This window comes from Arvicanthis niloticus, chromosome 4, assembly GCF_011762505.2.
Source record: "Arvicanthis niloticus isolate mArvNil1 chromosome 4, mArvNil1.pat.X, whole genome shotgun sequence".
Taxonomy (NCBI): domain Eukaryota; kingdom Metazoa; phylum Chordata; class Mammalia; order Rodentia; family Muridae; genus Arvicanthis; species Arvicanthis niloticus.
Genome location: NC_047661.1, coordinates 62232739 through 62254739, shown reverse-complemented (window position 1 = coordinate 62254739; position 22001 = coordinate 62232739). Strand labels below are relative to the sequence as shown.

At 41.8% G+C, this 22001-nt stretch overlaps 1 protein-coding gene and 1 long non-coding RNA gene across 2 annotated transcripts; one reads left to right on the top strand and one right to left on the bottom strand.

Moving 5' to 3' along the window:
• Positions 1–676: 676 nt before the first annotated feature.
• LOC143442013 (uncharacterized) lies at positions 677–10042 on the bottom strand. The gene is made up of 3 exons (XR_013109874.1): positions 9915–10042; positions 2126–2346; positions 677–1732 (listed from the first exon to the last, which is right to left on the bottom strand). It is a non-coding gene; the product is annotated as an uncharacterized LOC143442013 (long non-coding RNA).
• Positions 9017–20372, top strand: Npy2r (neuropeptide Y receptor Y2). Its single transcript, XM_034500707.2, has 2 exons — positions 9017–10179; positions 15950–20372. Exon 2 carries the CDS (start codon positions 15997–15999, stop codon positions 17140–17142), a length of 1146 nt encoding a protein of 381 aa, XP_034356598.1. The 5' UTR covers positions 9017–10179; positions 15950–15996; the 3' UTR covers positions 17143–20372.
• Positions 20373–22001: the final 1629 nt, after the last annotated feature.

Sequence of the window (22001 nt, the reverse complement as noted above, 5' to 3'; positions counted from 1 at the left end):
GCAAGCTGCTGGCTCCTGCCGAGGTCGGTGGGGCTGGGCTGAGTGACTTAAGATCCTTCTTAGTCTTATCTCAGAACGGCTATCCTTTGCACAAGCGGCTATTTCCTCCTCTATGCTCTCCTCCTCGGAGCTGCACAGTTCTATGGAGTCAGGCTCCTTAATGAAGTAAAGGGGGGTCCTTTTGACCTCCGTTCTCTCTCCACCATCCGGTGGAGGGTCCTCAAGCTTAATGGACTCTGCAGTAGCCCTTGTTCCTTTTGAGTACTCTATCTCTCCAGGCTCTTTGGCCTGACCTCCAGGCTCCTTGGCCTGACGACGCTAACACTAACACACTCTGGTTCTGATAGCCTGGAGCTGACCTCTCTTGAAACCTCTTGACTTGCCCTAATAGCTGAAAGCAACGCAAACAAGAGGCTAGCTATTGCTGCGGTGGCAATGGGTGAATATCCACCCGCAACGAAGGTTTCTACCCCAAGCATACCTTCCAAAGGTGACCCCGTATCCTGTAGTTTGTTAACCCGCCCCAAAACTTGGGGGGTCTTCCGGGGCTCCTTGAAATTCCAGGGTTTCGGCTCCAGTTGTTACGCACACCTCTTCTGTGTCCCCTTCGCCCGCGAATAAGGACACGGAGGCAGTAATCGGGTATCACTACAGACGTGGCTTTACTTCTTGTAACAGCAAAAGCGGAAAAGACGGAAGAAACCGGAAGAGGCTCCCTTAAATACACCCTAGAGTGACGTATTCACTTCTGAATGGCTGCTTGCTCACCACCCAATATTACGCCTCGGGATAGGCCAGTGACCTGGCGCTCTTTCTGCCTGGCAGCTGCGCAGAATGAATGTTTACTGCTGGGGAAACATGCGGCCAGCGCCATCTTGGAAATGCAAATGTGTAGCCACTGAAACAGCGGCTCACTACATATTATGATTGGGTATCTCTGCTTGATCATATATTCCAGTCATGATGTTCTACCTGGTCATAGGCCAATGAAATGCTTCTTTGAGTTTTATAGGATTGTTTTCGATAAAAAAAGGAGTGGGTCATGAAATACATCTGGTATGCATTACTTGTGCTTGGCAAGTTTTGCCTTGAGTAAGGCCTTTCCCCATTTTACTGTGATAGGCAAAAATTACATCCAAATCCTCCTCGTCTCATGCTTCAGGGATAAGTTAGCCTGAGAGTATTTTGAATTTACTCTTTCAAAAAAATTAAAATTTGTTTTACTATGCGGTTGAAAATATATATCAAATTTTGTCTCCATATGCTTTACGGAGATAAACACTTATTATGAAGAATTGAAATTCCTAACAGGGTGCATGTGTTTCTTCTTCATCCACTGGTCTTCTCTGTCTCAGATAATCGGATGAAAATTTGCATTGATTAAATTTTGAATTCTGCGCAAAAGTGCCCCTCCATTTAAATTTGATTCACAGATCATTTACATTCAAATACTCTTTTAGATTTAGTCTTTCACCATTTCAGAACCATTTGGTTGATCACTGAGAGATAAAAATCTCAGCCAAATGTGCATATGTTGCTTACAATCCTGCTTAATTACTTTGAATCTGCAATTAAAAATTCAAAACAGAAGTAAGAACCCCAAATCCAACAGAAACAAAAAATTGCAGCGAATGATACTTGACGCCCAATTTAAGATTTATAGCATTTTGCTTTGAGCGACTAGTTGTTTCCGTTTTCTTGAATGAGACACCTGTCTTCGTAACCCACACTCCTGAAAAAAAGATAGATAAAAATAATTTAGAAAATATCCATGGAATTTGTGAGAATCTTCATTTAGTGACCATCTCTGGTCTGGTCATCTTTAATTATTTGCTCACTACAAAATGAGCCAACCTTATGTCAGAAAAGTAAAGAAAACTATTAACTTTTCATCAGAACAAATTGTTAAATTGTCTATTTGTAGTGAGTTCTTTTTTAAAAAAATCTTTTGCTTGTGAGTGTGTATGTATGTGTGTATACACTCCCATACCACCACCCCCTCCACATACAGATGTGTACACATGTGTGAGCACACACACACACACACACACACACACACACACGAGAACACATGATGCAGCATGTATGTTATTGTCACAGCACAGCCGTAGTGATTAGGCCATACCTCCCACCTTGTCTGAAACAGTCACTTATTGGTTGTGGCTGTAAATACATGGCTATCTGGCCTGTGAACTTCCAGGTATTCTTCTGTCTCTGCCTCCCATCAGAAGTGCAGGGAATACAGATGCTATTGGATACTGTGTCTTTATATAGGTTGATGGAATCTGAACAGCAGGTCCTTCTACTTGAGCTGCAATGGCTTGACCCCCAGAGCCATTTTCCAGCCTGTCAATGAGTTTTTAAAAAGAAAGATTACTTAAAAATAATACATTTGTGTTCATTGATTGCTTTTCTTAATGTCTCTCTGAGGCAACCCAGTCAGGTCTGTCTAGGTATTTTCTGCAAGCTTTTTCTGCCTACAGCAGACCTGGGTCCAGTTGGAAGTATGTCTATGACCTACTTACTGAAGATCTGTATTTTAATCAAAGGCTATTAGCATGTCCAGGTGCTGTAGTTTTTGTTACAGGGGGGTGTTACAGGGAATAAAACTGTAAGCAGATTTTACATGAAAAGCACTATGGATAATCACTAAATATTCGTTTAGGTAAGGCAGAGACAGTGACATATATATTAATCATCATTGCTAAGTGTTGTTTCCATCTAGGGACTTGGGCCATTTTCCCTCAAGGAGAATAAGTGCTGTGCACTCTTAGGAGTTCCTTTGGCTTCATGGCTGGAGTTCTGAGCTGTGTCCCAGGAGCTGGCTGCTCTCGCTGGTGTCACGCCCTTCTTCCTGTGTCCTTCCTATCTGGGGTACACTGATTTATGTGGTTTACTTCTTTCCTATTTCGGGAAGCAGCTCCCACATTCCATTTCTACTTTGTTCTGCCCATGATTTAAGTCAGTCTGGCTTGGCTTGGAGGTTATTTAATGATCTCTCAGGAAACCTTGACATTAAAGTGAGAACAATACTACTTTTCCGCCAATGAAGCCAAAAGGCATTTCTCTGAGGAATCCAAACAAACTCATTCTCTTGTGCCTTTTATCCCTTTATTTTTACTTTCCCTGAAGCTAAAAACTTACTACTTCAATTATGCTCTCCTGAGGTCACTGAAATTTTATACTGAACATGACACGCCACATGCTGACTATGAAATATTTACCCTACCATGTAGGAAGCTACGTGTCTTTCTCTCTACTCATGTAAAGTTCTTCTGGTCCAGATCATGCAGCATGAACTTGGCTTACAGGGAAATTTAAAGTGTCTCTCTCACTGCCTGTTCAAACTCATACTAAAGAGACAGGTGAGAACAGAACATAGAAACTGGCAAGGTAGGACGAGGACCCTGAAGCAGCCATTCCCAGAATCTTCTTGCTGAAGTCCAGGAACACCAGGGAGTTCTGTTTCCCTGTTCTTCTTATCTCCTTCCCTTTCCTGGAAGCTCTTCATGATTCTGTAACTGAAACTGAGAAGAGGAGCCTGGACACCTAAATGCTGTCCCAAAAGGATGGACCGACTCTCCCTCGTGCTTCACCTCAGTTTCTGTCACACATCCTTTAAAAACCCCACCTAACTACCCACCAGCAGCTTGATGATACCCTGTTTGCTGAGATCTCTCTTGCTATATAGTCTCTCTCTTTCCTTTTCTCATTCTCATTCACATCTATCTATCTATCTATCTATCTATCTATCTATCTATCTATCTATCTATCTATCCACCCATTTATCCATCTACCTATCTATCCATCTAATCATTTATCTACCTCTATTATTTATCCTTATACCCTTAGTTCCCATCTATATTTTATAGTAAACTCTGTAAAACTCACACTTTGTGGTACATAAGTTTCATTCTTTAAATTCATGAGACAGTTCTCTGAAAATCACTGGGTCAGGGAAACTTTGGTAGCTGTCGATTTTTCTAGGACTGTAGTGTCCCAAATCAAGCTCACAAAGGGAAAAAATTCTATTGAACTCAAGGTCACCCTGAAATGACCTGCTTCAAAAGAATTAGACAAGTGTATTATAAACATGCACAAGATCACTGACCTATATATCTGTAACAGGGGTAAATAATCTGAATTATTTATTCAGTTAAGGACCAGACTACTGTTAAAGGAATAGAATTGCATGTAAAGTAATGGAATAATATCTGTGATATATTGTTACAATGATGAAGTCTATTAAAATTAGAAATCAGGTTGGGCAGTGCTGGCACATGCCTTTAATCCCAGCACTAGGAAGGCAGAAACATCTCTGTTAGTTCTCAACCAGCCTGGTCTACAGAGCAAGTTCTATCACATCCAAGACTACACAGCAAAACATGTCTTGAAAACCCAAACCAAACCAAACCAAACCAAATCAAACCAAACCAACAACATAGTCATGAGAACATATACCCATATTCCAAAGATGGGATTGCTGGGTGACAAAATCCTAGACCTATAATGTCCACAGCATACACTGTTTCTACATAGCTATTTAGTTTAGTGTGCAAATTAAGATTGAATTAAGATTCTGCCTCATACTTGTCCATTTCGAGTGCTCAATAGCAAGGTGCATAGCTAATGTATTGTAGAAGACAGAAAAATGTCACTATATTGGAAGAATGTCTACTGAACAGAGGATGTTTTTACTTCCTATCTTTGTCATTGTTGTCTTTTAATCATAGTTATAAATTATTTCCCTAGCCAAAATAATGATGAAATTATTTCTATGTGGGAGAGGCCTTTGCTCTTGGTATGAATTTTAGAGTGGAACAAATACATCATGTTTTACTTTGTACAGTAAACTAAGCCTCTATAGTGAGGCAACTGAACTTTTCTTTGTAAATGGCAAACTGGTCTAAAATTTATTCATCCAAAATGTCTAAAACGTCCATATTATTTCATTAACCAGAAGTTCCTTTGCCACAGTTTGCCTGGGAATACCAGTTCCACTACAAATAAGAAGGAAATGACACATCTGGTGTAGGACTGGAAGTCTGTAAGGTCCTCTAAGTGGACCATATATTGAAGGTATGTCCTGTGGCTTGGACTAGAAGGAGGGGAAAGAAACTGAGATCCAGGCAAGTCTGCCAGTCTTGTGGGCATGAGAACTTGCCTCTGAGGAGACCATGAGGAGCCAGTGACTGCTGTTCATCCTTACCTTCTTCCTTCTACTTTTGCCCCCTCTCTCCTGCTGTAAGAAGGTTAGATTGATAGATTTGATCTTCTACATGATCCATGATGACTTACCACCTAAGGCAAAGGTTCAAACCTGTGAGCTAGACACAACTGCTTACTTCATGGATGGTTTTCTCCTGTATGTACTGTAGTAATGGAAAGCTCGTTCATCTGTCAGTCAAACTGTGGTTCTCTGCCTTCTATATCTGTACATTCTGAGGACGCAGTAGGGTAGAGGAAATTTTTGTGGAGTCTTATTTTAAACATTGGAGATTTATCAGATCTCAAATAACACCAGAGGCAATAAGACTAGAGGCTCATAGAGATCTCAACTGCAAATCTCTCTCTAGTCTTCCCTTTATTGAAGGTTTCATTTTCCACTATTTCAGTTTTCTACCCCCTAAATGGAACATTCCAGAAATAAACAGCTCGTAAGTTTAAACTGCATGCTATTTGGAGCAATATCCTGTGCTATCTATCCTCACCAGGTTATGAGTTATATTTATGTCTAGTGTATCCAGAATACATATGCTAACAATCCGTCTTTCACTTGGTGGTCACCTCTTTCTGAGAATGACTGTGGTAGTGTTGAAGTTCTTGTGGATAAGCAACCTTTGTTTTGTAGCAATGGCCCCAAAGTGCAATACCTCAGTGATTCAGAAAAAAACAAATGGAGATGTTCCTCACATTCCCACAAGAAAATGTGAGCTACAGCATGATAGCCAATGCAGATGTGTTTCTAAAACTTTTGTCATGTTCTATTATTATAATTTTTCTATTTCATTATTAGTCAATGTTATCAATACCTTCTGTGTCAAGCTTGTTAGTGGACTTTGTCATGGTTTCCAACATCCTCTGAGGTCTCTGAGCAGATCCCCCATGTGTATAGGGAATTACTCTCTCTTTTCTGCCCTTTTCTTTTTTCTTCTACCTTTCTGTCTACTTACCATCTCATTTATTTTGATGTGATCATCTGGAATTTTGGCTTTTAAGACATCACTTTGCAACATTTCATTTCGAAAGATGCTTTATTACATGTAACACAAGTGTGTGTAGGTGTGTGTGCGCATGTGTGTTGTCTGTAGTTATGTGTGCAGTGTATGTGTGTACAGGGTATGTATGTAAGTGTAGGTATGCAGGTGTGTGAAGTTGTGTATATGTGTGTAGTGTATATGTGTACAGGGTGTGTGTATAAGTGTATATATGTAGGTATATGCATGTGCTTGTGTTTGTGTGTGTGTATGTGTGTGGGGTGTGCAGACTTAAATGGTAATGTGTAGGAACAGATTCTCTCCTTCCACTATGAGGGGTCCCAGGAGTCTAACTCAGGTTTGGTGATACCTGCATAACCCACTGAGCCATCTCACTGGTCTAAGATTTTTAAGAATATGAATTTTGCTTCCTTTTACAAGTGAGATCTAACCATACTAAATGTAGATTTTTGTAGGTCATCTCATTGGAACCCGAGAACAGGCCTTTGACTTCAGTTCCTGTATGTATTTCCTGGGCTGTGTACATTCTTTTTTTAAACAAATATAAGCCAATGTATTTCATCATAGCATCACTTCTATCCAATAATAAAATTGTCTTTTAACAAAGTGGAAACTTAACAAAACTGGTGGGCATCACAAGCAGCGAGTCCCGGTGCTAGGGTTAAATTTAAGTCCTCCAGCTTCAGACTCTCAGTATGTTCCTATTCTGATGCTTCCCTTTACTAGCATCTGGTCTTTTTTCTTGAGGTTTATCCTGCTGGTATTGGAACTTCATCGTGTCCTCGAAGGACAATAGACAGGGTGGGTTCCATGGGGAATAAAAGAAAATCTACTAACACCTGCGAAAATAAAGGTTCTTTCCCTTCATCTGACTCCACGGACAAGAGAGACACAGCTGATGACAACTAAGGGTTTTCTGACATCTGCTTCAGCTTCCTCGGCTCCTGCAAAGCTCAGTGCAGATGCATCTCTTAGCTGTTTCTTCAGCCTGCTCTGGTAAGGCCAGTGTGTCTCACTTAGCGTTACTTAAGTATAAAGAGAAGGAGCAGTGGCTGTGCGCATTCTTACTGCTTTCTGCTTTCTCCTACAGCCTGACCTGTGAGCACACAGCTTCTGCTGGATCTAGTTATGTAGGCATTTGGGAGATTCTATCTTCTCTCTGTTTGAATAAGGGTTGGCATCTACTCTGGAAAGGTATGGACTTGCCCAAAGAACTGAACTACCCCTCAAGAGAGAGATCTGATTTGATAATCGTCTTCTGTTTCCATTTGGACTACCGTTAGTTCACTAGGTCCATAAGCTGAGGGTCCTTCCTCGGAGTGGTTCATTGTTCCTATGGCTTGTAACATATGTGCTTTGAAGACCTTTACTTAGAACCTGTCTGTGCAGTGTCACAAGTTGGCATAGCTATGTGATTAATACATTGTACCGTTTAAGGACTTTCACCTCATGGATCAGCTTCTCACCCAGTCTGTACTTTATTGAAAGACTTGAGTCATGGAGGTCTTTGTTATTATTGGAGTTGCTGATCAGAGGTGTATGTACCCCTGTGAATCACTTAAGATACTGGCATGCCTATAAGGAAGTGAGTTATGTTTTCATAAAGGGATGCTTAGAAGTCTTTGTAAGTCATTGCTACTAGAGAAGAATGTTTTGTGCAATCACTGCCTGAAACATAGTTTAAAATCCTCCAAAGCCATTCCTTTCAGCAATTCTGCTTAGCAGCCTTTTTTTTGGTGGGGGGTGGGGTGGGGGGTGGGGTTAGGGGCTGCTGTCTGTGTTAGTCTTCAAAAGTTTAACTTGTTAGACACACAGAGTTCTTTCTTTACATTCCCAGTATTAAGAAGCAGGGAAAGCTGAACCTGATGGTGCTTCCTGCAATAGCAACTCCTTAGGAGGTTAAGTTCTGTTAAGGCCTGCCTGGGCTTCGTAGAGAATACTGGGCTAGCCTGGGCAACGTAGTAAGACACAGTCTTCAAATAAAGCAAACAACAAAAACAGAAAAAAAAAAAAAGTGTGAAGCTGCAGCTCAGAGGCAGAGCAGTTCCCAGCACTTGTGAGGCATTAGGATTCCTCATTCTCCAGTATCTCAAAAAACAAGCAAACAAACAAACAAAAAAACTGAATCTGTTCAACTCAAAGCATATGTGCAAGCAAGAAATATTTCCCTAAGCCAAAAACTGCTTACAAAAGAACTTTTTTTTTAAAAAAAAAAAAAGTGTGTAAAACATCATGGCTTCTTCCAGGCCTGCTGCCTCCTGTGTACTGGTAATGGGAAGGCCCAAGCAACACTGTTTTATAGGTAGCTTCTCTAGCATGTCATCACATGAATTGAAGATTCATATCAGATTCTATATGTCCTATGATGTATAATTAGGGTGTGTGACTTTCATTGGCCTTGGAACTGAAAATCCATTCCCTAATAAAGGAGTAATTATTACTACATGGTGGAGTATTTATCTTTTAAAAATAAGTTAAGTATAGCTTTTATTTTTAGAGATACCTAATCTAAATGGAATTATTGTTTTGCATCCTTCAGAGACATTTAGAGAAGTAGTATGACAATCCTCATTTTATAAATTAAAAAAGAAAGAAAAGAAGAAGAAGAGGAGAGGAAGAAGAGGAAGAGGAAGAAGGAGGAGTATCTGATGCAGGGAAGTGACTTGAGCAACTCTCAGAGACAGGGTGGTTAAGGCAAGCCTGGCTTGCAGTTACATGCGTCCTGGCTTTTAAGTCTCTACTGCCCCCTTTAAAATTGAAGGAAAAGAGACTTGAAGCAAACCTCTAGGACTGCCTTTGAATGAAGAGTTTGCAGGGTAAGGTTGAAGTGGCCCTCCGGCCCTCCAGCGTTAGTGACTGAAAGTCTTGCAAGTCCTCTTTTAGTCCTGCAAGAGAATTCAGCCTGCAGGCTTTACACTGAGGAACATTCCCAAGGCTTGGGCTCCCTGCTCCTCCGAAATCTTGGATAGTGTAAAGAACTAAAGGGGAAGAATTCTGAAGACAACTGACTGGACAAAGACTGTTTTGTTTAAGACCCACTGCTGACCTCTGATTTCTTTCTCAGGGACAGCTTTTGCCAGTCGACCGCGGGGACACCGGGGCTTGTGATCTGAAGAAGCAGGATTTCAGGAACACCTGTTAAGGACTTTGCTGCTCCCGGACTCCCAGGCTCTGGACTTGTGTTACCGCAGTTCCTGTGCCCGGCTGTTTAGCAGGGCGTGCTGGCTGTCTGTCCTTGGGATCCAGCTCCTGCGAGGAGCTGGCTCTCCGCCTTTGCTTCTACACGAGGAAACTCGCAGCCCAGAGTGGGATCTCCCCGTCTCCCGAGGCATTGAGGTGCGGAACCTCTCTCCAGCCCAACACTCGCAAGCCCTGGATGTCTACCCCCTGTTCACACAGCGAGTGACCACTCCCTCCCTGTTCGCCCCTGCCCCTCACTTTCCTTTGCAGATTAGATGAACCCCTAAGTGAAGAGTAGCCTCTGCAGGGAGTGGTGGTGCCGCGAGATGGGTCGTTACGCTGCATAGAGTGCAACAGAGGTTGGAGGACACTATTCTCCAATCTCTGGCCACCGGGAACTTATCTGCCTCACTCCCTTGCTCCGCAGTCCCTGGTATCTGTGTCCTTTCCTTCCAGGACGGGGTTCATCTCCACCTCTATCTCAGACCCTCCTCCTCCCTCCCCACCCTCTCCTACCAGGGGCTCTGCGCGGTGCAGTGCAGGATCCTTGATCGAGTGGCCTTAGAGGTCCACGGAGAATCCCAGCGGGGACATCATTGCAGCGGCTCCGCTTTGCCGCCCCTGCTCCTGCTCCTGCTGCTGCTGGCTCAAGCTGTCCCACACCGAATCTGACCTGCTTTGGGTGCCTCCCTGGACTGTCTCAGGACTGGCTACCTACATAATCCTTTGGTTGCACATTCCTGGATTCCTCATCTGAGAAGAAACGCCAAAGGCCAACGCAGTAAGTAAATTCAAACTCCTGTTTTCCTTCTGAGATCATGAACAGCCCTAAAGGAGCCCTGGGTCCTGTTGGGGGATAAGGGGGAATGGGGAGGTGTTTCTAAGAGGAGCCTCCCACCCCCTCCAGGCATTAAGTGGAAGGGAACTAGGTGGGTTAGTACCACTTCGATTTTCTTCTTTTGCTGGACTTTTCTTTTCTGCTGAAGGTTCCTTGATGGAGCGCTACAGTATGAGACAGTGAGATACGATTCTGCCCACTCTTTAAAACTCAAGCACTTTCTAACGTGCAAGCTCATGCAAGGTTTTCTAAAGCTGTTCAAAACTAGAGATTTATTTAGGCTTCCATTCATTTTCCCAGGATAGGATTACCTACTAGTAGAAGTCTATGGTTGTGTGGCAGGAGGTGACAGTAATATTTAAATGCCTTTCTTAGTAGAGTCTAGTCATTAAAATCTCAGTGTCATGCAAGAGACAACACTACTGTCATAGACAGGAAGCACAAATACAGGAAAGAGAAGCATTCGCTGACTTTTTAAATGACCCATCCATCTCTACTTAGGCAAATAATCACACCTCATATGTAGCTTTGTTAAAGTCCTGTCTCCCCTCACAGAAGACCCAACAGGTGTAGGCAACTATAGTTTGTAGCACAGTGCTTGGGATTTTCCCTGGGGAAACAGTCCTGGAAGGAAGGCTCCTTAGGATGTCAGGCTTTGCCCACCTGGAGTGATTCTGTTGCAGAAATAACTTGCAAACCCAGAGGTTTCAGCATGTAGCCAAAGCAGGAGAAGCTCTCCGACTTATTAAAGAAAGCACCTAGAGCTTCAGAAAGAAAAAAGTCATTTCCCTTTCTACAGTTAAGTGCTTCTATAACAAATTCAGTAGAGGTGCACCTGTTCAAGAAAACAGCACTATTCACAGTTTTGAATTTCCTGAATAACCCAAATGTCTCATTTTGCCTTTTTATTTTTTTTCAAGAAAAGGCTCTCCCCTTGCCTCTTGCTGGCTTGATTGGGGGCCTCTGGAGTGTCACACATGGCAGTATCTACCCTCTGGTTCTCTTTTACTCTTCTGCTTTTCCAGAAGTGCTGTTGAGAATGATGCATTCTGTGTTCTAGGTAGTGCTTTGCCCCAGCCCAGGGCTAGTACTGTGCCTACGTGCAGACTATCGTGTTCACAGACTAATAGCTTGCAGATCAATAACCATTCCTGCAGAGGAACCATAGGACTCCAATAAAAAGGACTTCAGAGTGAAGAAAATGTGATTGAAAAGAAAAGAAGGAAATAGTCAATAAATCAAATGTGCTTCTCTTCCCAGTGCCCTTAAATCTGCTGCTTACACTCAGTTTGTTTGTGCAACCTTCAAACTCCAGCTTTTGGAAGTCTGCTCAACTCCGGTTGGCATGGATGGCCTGAGTAACTGCTCCACAAAGTCAGTCTCATAGCCTAGGAAAAATGTACAGCCAATCAAATGGGCCAAGGTTCAAATGGCATGTTTCCATAATGCATGGTATGGCTGGCATCCCTGGAAAGTTCTGTTTGAAGTCTATGTTGACCTGTGTAGAATGCACCAGTATAGCAACAAAGGACAGCACACACAAAGTTCCCAGGCCCCCTAGGAGCCTAGGTGTGTGTGTGTGTGTGTGTATGTGTGTGTGTGTGTGTGTGTGTGTGTGAGAGAGAGAGAGAGAGAGAGAGAGAGAGAGAGAGAGAGAGAGAAAGAGAGAGAGAGAGTAAGAGTAGCAGGGGGAGAGAGAAATAGATACGAGCACTTGAGAGATAAAATTCTACGTGGCGGAGTATACTGACAGGCAATTTCAGAGGTTGTAATCAGAAATGGAATTAATAAGGTCTTAGGTCAAACTTCTTGTAGAAGCAAGTAGCAATCTAAGAACAAGCAAAGAAACCCGAGGCTGCTGTAGCACAGCAAGGCATCCTGTGTGTTGCTACATTCAGTCAAGGAGGGGATTGAAATTATACTTTGTATTTAAAAGGTGGCAGTAATTGTTAGCAAAATTGTATTCTTGTTTAGCTTTGTATTGCTTTTGTCCAGTTATTGAGGGGCTTTACTCTGCTAGATGGTGCACTGTGAGATTAAACTATAGATCTTTAAAGAGATTGCTGTCCTGGGTCAGTTAATTGGAACAGTCACTCTGTGATCTGTGTTGTGGGCAATGATTGAAGCGAGAATGAGCCTTCTGGATGACCAGGAGAATGACAGAGTCCTCAGTTCACCACATAGGGAAGCCTGAGGTGTTGTCTATTTGGTAGTTATTCAGTACGGCAGAGCAGCAGATGTATATTGGGATGTCATCAGGACAGAGCGTTTGCAGGAATGGTGTCAAGTCTTAAATGCCGTACTAAGGCACCGAGATTTATTTTAATGAGAAAACAGATTAAAATGTGTTTTGAGCAGATCATGAAACAAAAATATTCCATTCAAGGATGTAGAAGAGAAGGAGTCCATGTACAGAAATGATTATGAAAGAGGTGGGGGATGAAGATTGGAAGTTAGGCCAATTTGAGATTGCAAGAATAATACCTTAAACCTAAGGGACATGGAGAAGAGACAGTGTGACAAAGGCCCTTGAAACTCCTCCATCCACAGGAAACTGTCACAAGGGGTCTACGCTGTAGAAATCGAGGCTGCAGAAGAGCTGCGGAGGCACTCACTACCCAGGACACAGAGAGAGGAAGGAGCAAGCCTCGGTTTCTTCCTTCTGCCTGCTTTCTATCCATGCAGCTTTTTTAAAAAAAAATTATTTATATGTGTATAGTGAGTGTGTGTGTGTGTGTGTAAGTGTATGTGTATATTGTATGTGTGCATGCATGTTCATACATATAAGTGTGTGCTAGTACAGGTGTGATGTATGTGTGTATGTGTATTGTGCAAGTGTGGTAGGTGTATAGGGTATGTATGTATATATGTATGTATGTATGTATGTGTAGAGTATATATGAATGTGTGTATAGGGCATATATAATGTGTACTTAGGGTATGTATGTATGTATTATGCATCCATGTGTATGAGTACAGGTATGACATAGCATACATACAGGTGTGAGGACACAACCTCAGGCCTAGGGTTTTTACTTTCCACCTTGATTCTTTTGGAGACAGGGTCTCTACATCCACCAGGATGCCTGACCCACAGGCTTCTGAGAATTCCCCTGTCTTGCAAAGGAGCTGCATTATAGCTATGCATTAAGCTTCCAGCTTTACATGGGCTATTTTCATATCTCCACTTGTGTGGCTAGCTCGTTATTCACTGAGCCAGCTCCCCTCATGTCTCCTGCTTTTTAATTCCCCAAGTACCTTCCATTGATTCAACCCAACCAGGATCCTGATAAAGTGGGAGCCCGAACGTGAGGGAGAGCTCTGTGCAGCTCAGTGGCACAGAGTAGAACACAGGCAGTAAAGGTGGGAAGTGGAGCAGGGGCAATGGGGCCACCCAGCCTTATCTGTGAGCTCAGTAAGCATGACTCATCTATAAATGGTAGTAGATGGCATTATGATAGGTTAAAAAGTTCATTAAAAGATCTTATGAATAACTACAGAAGTCTTTTGTGAGTGTATTCACTAGGCATCAGCACTAGTGTATTGAATACGGGCATTTTTACACCCTTAACTGAATTTGCAGTAAAAGCAAATATATTACTGTAAGCAGTCTAGTACAGAAATGTCCTGCTGTCTTAACACCCAGCAGGATTATCCCTTTGGGATACAGATTTGCAAAGGCTTGTTGAAAGTGTGTTCCAGTACCACCATGGTGAATTGCTCATGGCTTTACCTGTTGGGCTAATGAATTGTTGGATAAAAGCAGCAGAAAGGAGAGGAAGGAAAATTAGAAATAAGATGAGTGGTGTTAAAAAAAAAATAATGATGATTAGGAACTGTGCCAAACAAACAAAACCAATGCAGTAGAATGGATGATACGAGACAGGTGGGAGAGAGGGAGCCAGCCTAGTTGGGGGATCTGTTTTCTTTTATTCTCTTATATTTTGTTGTGTCATAGTCATTACACTTTAACATCAATCTTCTGAAATATCTCTAATCACTTCAGCATTTCTAATAGAAAACTGGTTCTTACATATTTCATATCAACTAATTTTTCTCAGAAATTTTATTGACTCGATTATTTATTTACCTTACATCTGGATCACAGATTCCTCTCCTTTGTCTCCTCCCAGTCCCCAGCTCTCACCTCACACCCCACCTACCCCTTCTCCCCAGAAAAGGTGAAGCCTCCTATGGACATCAACCAGCCCAGCCATATCTAGCTTCTTCAAGACTAGGAATATCCTTGTCAACTGAGTCTGCACAAGACAGCTCCACTTATGGGAAAGGGATCCAAAGGCAGTCAATGTAGTCAGAGACAGCCCCCCCCCCCCCGTTCCCACTTTAGTAGTCTCATATAAACCCAGCTTTACAGCTGTTATACAAGTGTGGAGGGCCTAGATCTGTCCCATGCATGCTCTCTGGTTGGCGATTTAGTCTTTCTGAGCCCCAAGGCATCTAGGTTAGTTGACTCTAAGTTTTTTTTTGTGTTGTCCTTGAGACCCCTGGCTCCCTCAATGCTTCATTCCCCTTTTCCACAGGATTCCCCATGCTCCCTTCAATACTTGGCTGTAAGTCTGTTGCTTCCAACAGTTGCTGAGTGAAGCCCCTCTGACTACATTTATGCTAGTCTGCAAGTATAGAAGAATATTATCAATGGTGTCGGGGTGGGCTCCTTCTCATGGCATGGGTCTCAACCTGGTCTAGTCATTGGTTGGCTCTTCCAATAAACTCTTCGATGTCACCCACCACTGCAAAGGCAGGGATCGTGTAAGCATCGGAGGGCTCAAGAAAACAAGATAGCCTAGAATGCTTATCTCTTTTTTAAGCTTTTAGGGCTTTAATTAATTTATTGGGTGCAGCAGTTCACACAGGTAGGGAAATTCAGCAGTGCACGGCAGGAGAGAAAGAAAGGTGTCCAAACTTCTCTATTTAGAATTTAGGGGGTAAGTTTAAACTTGGGCATATTTTTAATGCAGTGCCTTTGTAGTAGTCTGCTCTATGTTGTGTGGGAAGTTGCTTTCAAACCATTAAACAAGCAACACGTCTGCACAGGGTTCCATTTTAAACATCAGCTGGCCTAGCAAAAATTCAAAAGAACAGTGTGCTTGTAATGCTAGCGTTCACACACACACACACACACACACACACACACACACACACACACACACGGGGGGCAGGCTTATGTGCACAAGAAGTGAAAGGAAAAAGAACTGTGTGAGATTCTAGTTGTTTTGCCTTATTTTAGTCTCCCAAAGATCAGGTGCTCAGCCCAGGCAGATATCTACCCCTTTGTTATATCTTGGGCTGCTGTATATTTACACATTTCAAACAATTAAGTGGGTGACACTTTCCTTTAAGTTAATTTGTTGACTTCATAGCAACTATAAAATTGATAAACTTTATTGCATTCATTCCTTTTGCATTAAAATGGAATTTATTTGATCTCATTCATTGTGGAACTGGTTCTCTCTGATAGAAAAAAATGTGTTCTTGTCACCATCATGGATATTTTGAATTCCTGATTTTGTCCATCCCTAGTTGTTAATAGACTTGTGTAAAGGATTTGCTTTATCAAGCTTTTACGAGATCTACGGTGTGATGAATCAGAACATAGCTCTCTGGGGGAGCTCAGTCTAAACTGAATCAATCCCTTTAGAATGGTTCTCTGTTTCACTAACTTTTTTTTTTTTTTAATGTCATTTTTATTATAGATTCTTGTGCTACTTACAGGCCAAGTGAAAGTGAAGTGGTTCTGAAGATGGGCCCAGTAGGTATAGAGGCAGATGAAAATCAAACTGCAGAAGTGAAGGTGGAGCCCTATGGGCTGGGGCACACCACTCCTAGAGGTGAGCTGCCCCCTGATCCAGAGCCGGAGCTCATAGACAGCACCAAACTGGTTGAGGTGCAGGTGGTCCTCATACTGGCCTATTGCTCCATCATCTTGCTGGGGGTAGTTGGCAACTCCCTGGTCATCCATGTGGTGATCAAATTCAAGAGCATGCGCACAGTAACCAACTTTTTTATTGCCAACCTGGCTGTGGCGGATCTTTTGGTAAACACCCTGTGCCTGCCATTCACTCTTACCTATACCTTGATGGGGGAGTGGAAAATGGGTCCGGTCTTGTGCCATTTGGTACCCTATGCCCAGGGTCTGGCAGTACAAGTGTCCACAATAACGTTGACAGTCATTGCTCTGGACCGCCATCGTTGCATTGTCTACCACCTGGAGAGCAAGATCTCCAAGGGAATCAGCTTCCTGATTATCGGCCTGGCCTGGGGCATCAGTGCTCTGCTGGCAAGTCCCCTGGCCATCTTCCGGGAGTACTCCCTGATTGAGATCATTCCTGACTTTGAGATTGTGGCATGTACTGAGAAGTGGCCTGGGGAGGAGAAGAGTGTTTATGGCACAGTCTACAGCCTTTCCACCCTGCTCATCCTCTACGTTCTGCCTCTGGGCATCATATCTTTCTCCTACACGCGTATCTGGAGTAAGCTGAAGAACCACATCAGTCCTGGAGCTGCAAGTGACCATTACCATCAGCGAAGGCACAAAACAACCAAAATGCTGGTGTGCGTGGTGGTGGTGTTTGCAGTCAGCTGGCTGCCCCTCCACGCCTTCCAACTTGCTGTGGACATCGACAGCCACGTCCTGGACCTGAAGGAGTACAAACTCATCTTCACCGTGTTCCACATTATTGCCATGTGCTCCACCTTTGCCAACCCCCTTCTGTATGGTTGGATGAACAGCAACTACAGGAAAGCTTTTCTCTCAGCCTTCCGCTGTGAGCAGAGGTTGGATGCCATTCACTCAGAGGTGTCGATGACCTTCAAGGCTAAAAAGAACCTGGAAGTCAAAAAGAACAATGGCCCGACTGACTCTTTTTCGGAGGCTACCAATGTGTAAGAAGGCAGGTGTGAAAGCACATGGGTGAATTGTGACCAGAGCTGCCAACCTAGTTAGGGAAGGTTTTCTGGCCGGTGCATGCAGACCTCCCATTGCATTGACTCAAAAGCAACAGAATGGAAGCCCCAGCGGTATTATTTCTGGGAAACTGGCTGGCAGAATGAGGTGAAGATAAACAGATTGCCGTGGCTCAACGTTCTGCTTACCGATGCTTGGATGGTAGGTTGAATTATGAGTAGACGAGAGAAGGAAATCCGAAGAAGGAATTGGTATCAGTTCAGCGTGGTTAAAAGGGAGAAGTAAGCATTAACTCTGAAAGCACAGTAGGATCTGCATCAGGGATGCTGCAGACTCTGTGGGCTCTCTCATCACTTGATGTAAAGCTGCAGAACAACTCAGATTTCCCTCGGGAGCCACAGGCTCTCTGTGAGGGTGTTTTGCTTTTATTGTCCTTCCTAAGATGAAACCTAAATGAGAATGCTATAGGTAAACATGGCTTGTTGACTAAGGCGGTGACTTCAAGACAACTTCAAGAGAATAAACACATTTGCTATGCCAGTCATACTTTGGCAATGATGGGAGAGATTCTTATATACTCAGTGAGCAATTAGTTGTTCTTAAAATCAAATGTAACTGTTGGAAGTTTGTGTTTTAGTTCAGAATCAAAATCTGAAATTATCAGACTGAAAAGCAAATGTAAACTATTGTTTTATTTCTTGTTTTGAGACATTCCTGCTTTATGCAGAGATTGTTTAGATGACAAGTAAACAACTCAGTTCTTTTGTTTATCGATAATTGTTAAAGTCTTTTGGAACGATACAACTTCTGTTACCATTTCTGCATGGGAGCAAAGTTCACACTAAAAATTAAATCAGACTAAAACGTAATTTTGTAACAATTTGAGTTTAGTTGTAAAAAACTCACCCCTTCCCCACCACAGCTCTATGTTTACAGACATTGTAGAATTATCTTCTTTGGAGTTCATCTTCAGTAGACAAATTTATATTAAGTAAAAATATAATTTCATTAAGGTGAACCCATTTGGTAAGAAATTTCAAAAACTGAGTTTATTCTACTTTGCAAATCTTGGTTTTCAATAAATTTCACATAAGTTTTCTCTGTTTAAAATTAGTATATTTTTGGTAACGTATATATAATATATCCAAAAACAAAACATATATACAAAACAAAAACATATCTATAAATAGGGGATCATTAGCAATTTTCATTTTATGGATATAGCTTTTATTTCAAAGGTAACCAACCAAAGATAATTAAAACTCTATTTTGTTCACACAGAAAAGTAAGAAAATGAGATGTTAAACTAGTTGCACTTCTCTGAATGCTGATGTTTCAATGTGGGAATATTTTTGTAAATATGGCAGAATCTGGGAGTATATTCCTCACGTTTTAGAAATATTCAATGTGGTCTTGTACTTAGTTATGATATTAATTTTGTGTATATATTTAAAACTCAGACTCTGTTATTAAATTTCTTTCAGTGTGGAATTAAAAGACTGGTCTCAAAGTGAACTGTTCTGAATACTAAAAAGGAACAAAACAACAGAAGTAAAACTAGAAGTAAGGAGGACTAGAGAGTCAACCTAATACATGGCTGTCTGAAGTGTATCATATAACTATAAAATATATTCTTTTCTGTTGGACTCTGCACAGTCATCTGAAGATAAGCTTTTTACTTTTTATGCATAAGTTACTTTGCTTAAATTGTTAATAGAAGGTTGTTGTGAAGTCTTTATGGCCCTTGCAGATTTCCAATCCTATAAAAAAACCTGTATGTTACTGTGACTCTGACTGTGATGGTAAATTATTGGAATCCAATTAGTGATTCAATTAACATATTTCTGATAGAGTTTATATGTCAACTCAGTAATAAAATATCTTTTATGTGTTGGTTTTAATGTTAAAATAAAGAGAATTTGAGGAATTGTGTAGTGTTTCCATGAAGCTCTTGCTCTGCCCTTTGGCTGAAACTGAGTCCCTCCACTACGCTGTGAGAACCCTTGTGAGTTCCTGTGAGTGCTCTGTGAGAACGTGTCACTCTTCACCTTCTGCCCAGATCTTTCTCTTGAATGTCAAGCCTGTATCTCCATCAACTGATGAGACATGTCTTTATTGACCCCACCAACAGACATACAGTGTGCCCTAAGGAGAACCTGCCAGTTAAGTACAAATGTCCTGATCCCACTTCTAGCTTGTCACCAGTCTACTGTACACTATTTCCCAAGACTTTACTCTCTGAGCCAGCCCCAATATTCCTTTTCTCTTTACCCATATTTAGTCAAGTCCTGCCATTTTAATATGATTACTAGCTGTCTCTTGAATCAATTCACTTTTCTCATCCTGTCATACATGCTATGGCTGTTTCCCAGGCCTGCAGTAACTCTTATGTAGGTTAATATAGTCGACTCCTTTTTGTACTCTCTGAATCTTGTCCTTTTCACATACAATCCAATATTTATCTACTAACCAAAGCAGTTTAAAAATAAAAGAACCTCAGGTTTTATTAAGTCATTTTTCTGATTAAAAGTCTTCAGTTGTATCCTCATAAATCTTATTTTAATCTTATTTACATCTTATTGAGAATAATTTTAATGACTTGAAAGGCTGTTAAACATCTCAACTGAGATTCTCTAGAAGATAGAACCAATAGAACCCATATATAATTGTATGAGGAGATTTATTAGAATGTGTCACATGATCAGAGGCTAGACCACCTTGTGGTGGTCATCTGCAGAGTGAGGATCCAGGGAAGCCAGTTACTGCTTGGTTCAAAAACTAAAATCTCTGTGACAGGAGTAATAATTGATAATATAGCCCCAGTGTGATTCTGATGGGCTGGAAGGTCCCTGGAGAGTCCCTGATGTTAGGCCACACTGAATGGCTGATGAACATGGAGTCCCGAGTCCCTGGGTGATAACAACAGCTGTAGATGAACTCACTGAGGAAGACTGAATCTTGTACATACTGGCTGGCTTTCTCTTCCATTTTTATTTCCTCTGAGCCTCTGACCTCTTGGGTGGTGCTGCTCAAGTCTCCTCTCAGTTAATCCTCTCTGAAAATGCCCTCACAGACACAAAGATCTCCCCATATCTCTTAATCTCATCCAGTAGTCAATCAAGGCTGATGTTTGCAGCACCTGCTTGTGTCTGTCTGACCTTATGCAAATTCTTTTTGTCCAGCTGCTAGAGTTTGAGGACCCTGAACAGGTGTCGTCTTAATCATGTGGAATTGCAGTACTTGTGGTTCTGTCATCAAATTGATATTCAATAAATATTAATGAATGAGATTCCTCAAGGAAACTGGAGTGGTTTTTTGTTGTTGTTGTTGTTGTTGAGACAAGATCTCTCTCCTGTAGCTAGGCTGGCCTTGGATTTAATAAGGAGCTGAGAATGACCTTGAACTCTTGACCTTCTTGAACTTTTACCTCCTAAGTGCTCAGTTACACCTGTGTTCCACTCAATGATGCTTGAAAGTCATGTTTGGAGTAAATATTAAAGCCAGTGTTTGAAGCTAGATCCATGAAGTAATAAACCATAACTTTGCCCATTTTGCCATATTCCATCTAGAAAAACAGGTTTCCAGAAATCTAAAAATGATGTTTCCCTGTACAGGGCAGCATCAGGGTTTGCTGTTTCCCTGTCTTGTCTTATTAAAATGATAAATTAGTGGTTTTTAAACTGTGCATTAAATCTAGTATATTTCACATGCTAGGCAAGTGCTATTTTCTTTTAAAGCCACGATACTTCAGCAGTGACATACTTAGATAAGACCGTGCTGGAAAATGTGTTGGGAAAATGAAGAATAAAATGGAGGTGATGGCTTGCTATCTCTTACAGTAATATCAACCTGTTCATAAGAGCTATGGGGGACACTTGGTTTTCACTGGCTAAGAGCCCCATGTATGTCAGGAAGCAACAGATAACAGAGGAAATATACCTATTCCTGAGGGAGTTGAACACAGAAGAGGCAATAATTGATGCCTAGCTCACTGGATCTGCCAGGACTGTGTACACTGGAGAATTAAGAAAGAAATTAATTCAGTATGGACCTCTGGACTGATGTGGGGCTTTAGTGGCTTTTCTAAAGACCATGATGAGATACAATTTTCATGAGCTAGGAGGGACTGAGAGGACAAAGCAGACAAAAGATGTGTCCAAATCCCTAGAAAAAAAAATGCAGCATGACTTGTGTCAGCTTGGACTTCCTAAGAGGGATATGAATGTGTATGTATATTCTGGGGGGACAGAAAGTCAAATACTATACTTCTGAAGTTCTAAAAGGATTTAAAGCCCAAACATAAATGATTAAGTATACAATGAAAACAATAAAACGTTGTTCTAGGGCTTGGGAGTTATTCTGGAATATTCAGTGTACATCCTTGTCTTGTCAGAAGGCATACTGTAGATGGAGATTGATTGCCAATATGGCCATGCTTAACTGATACAACAACAAGGACCACAGTGCTGGCTAAGAATGTATTAGATCTATCTAGCTCCAGAGGCAGGCAGAGTAGGCTACAGTCTTTAGGCTTGAGACAGGACAAGAATTGCCAGCAAACTCTGATGAAACAACTGGCTGGGTAGACGTACAGTGGCTCCATGGTAGCAGCAGGGGTCCAACATGAGAAAGAGAAAATGTTGCATGCACACACAGACACACACACACACAGAGAGAGAGAGAGAGAGAGAGAGAGAGAGAGAGAGAGAGAGAGAGAGAGAGAGAGAGACTGTGGATTATGGAGGACTGGCTAGGGTAGTTTCTATTAGTGTTATTGAATCCCAATATTACTCCTCTTTTGTATGTGTTGGAGAAGGTAGTATGTACTTGTATATGTTTTT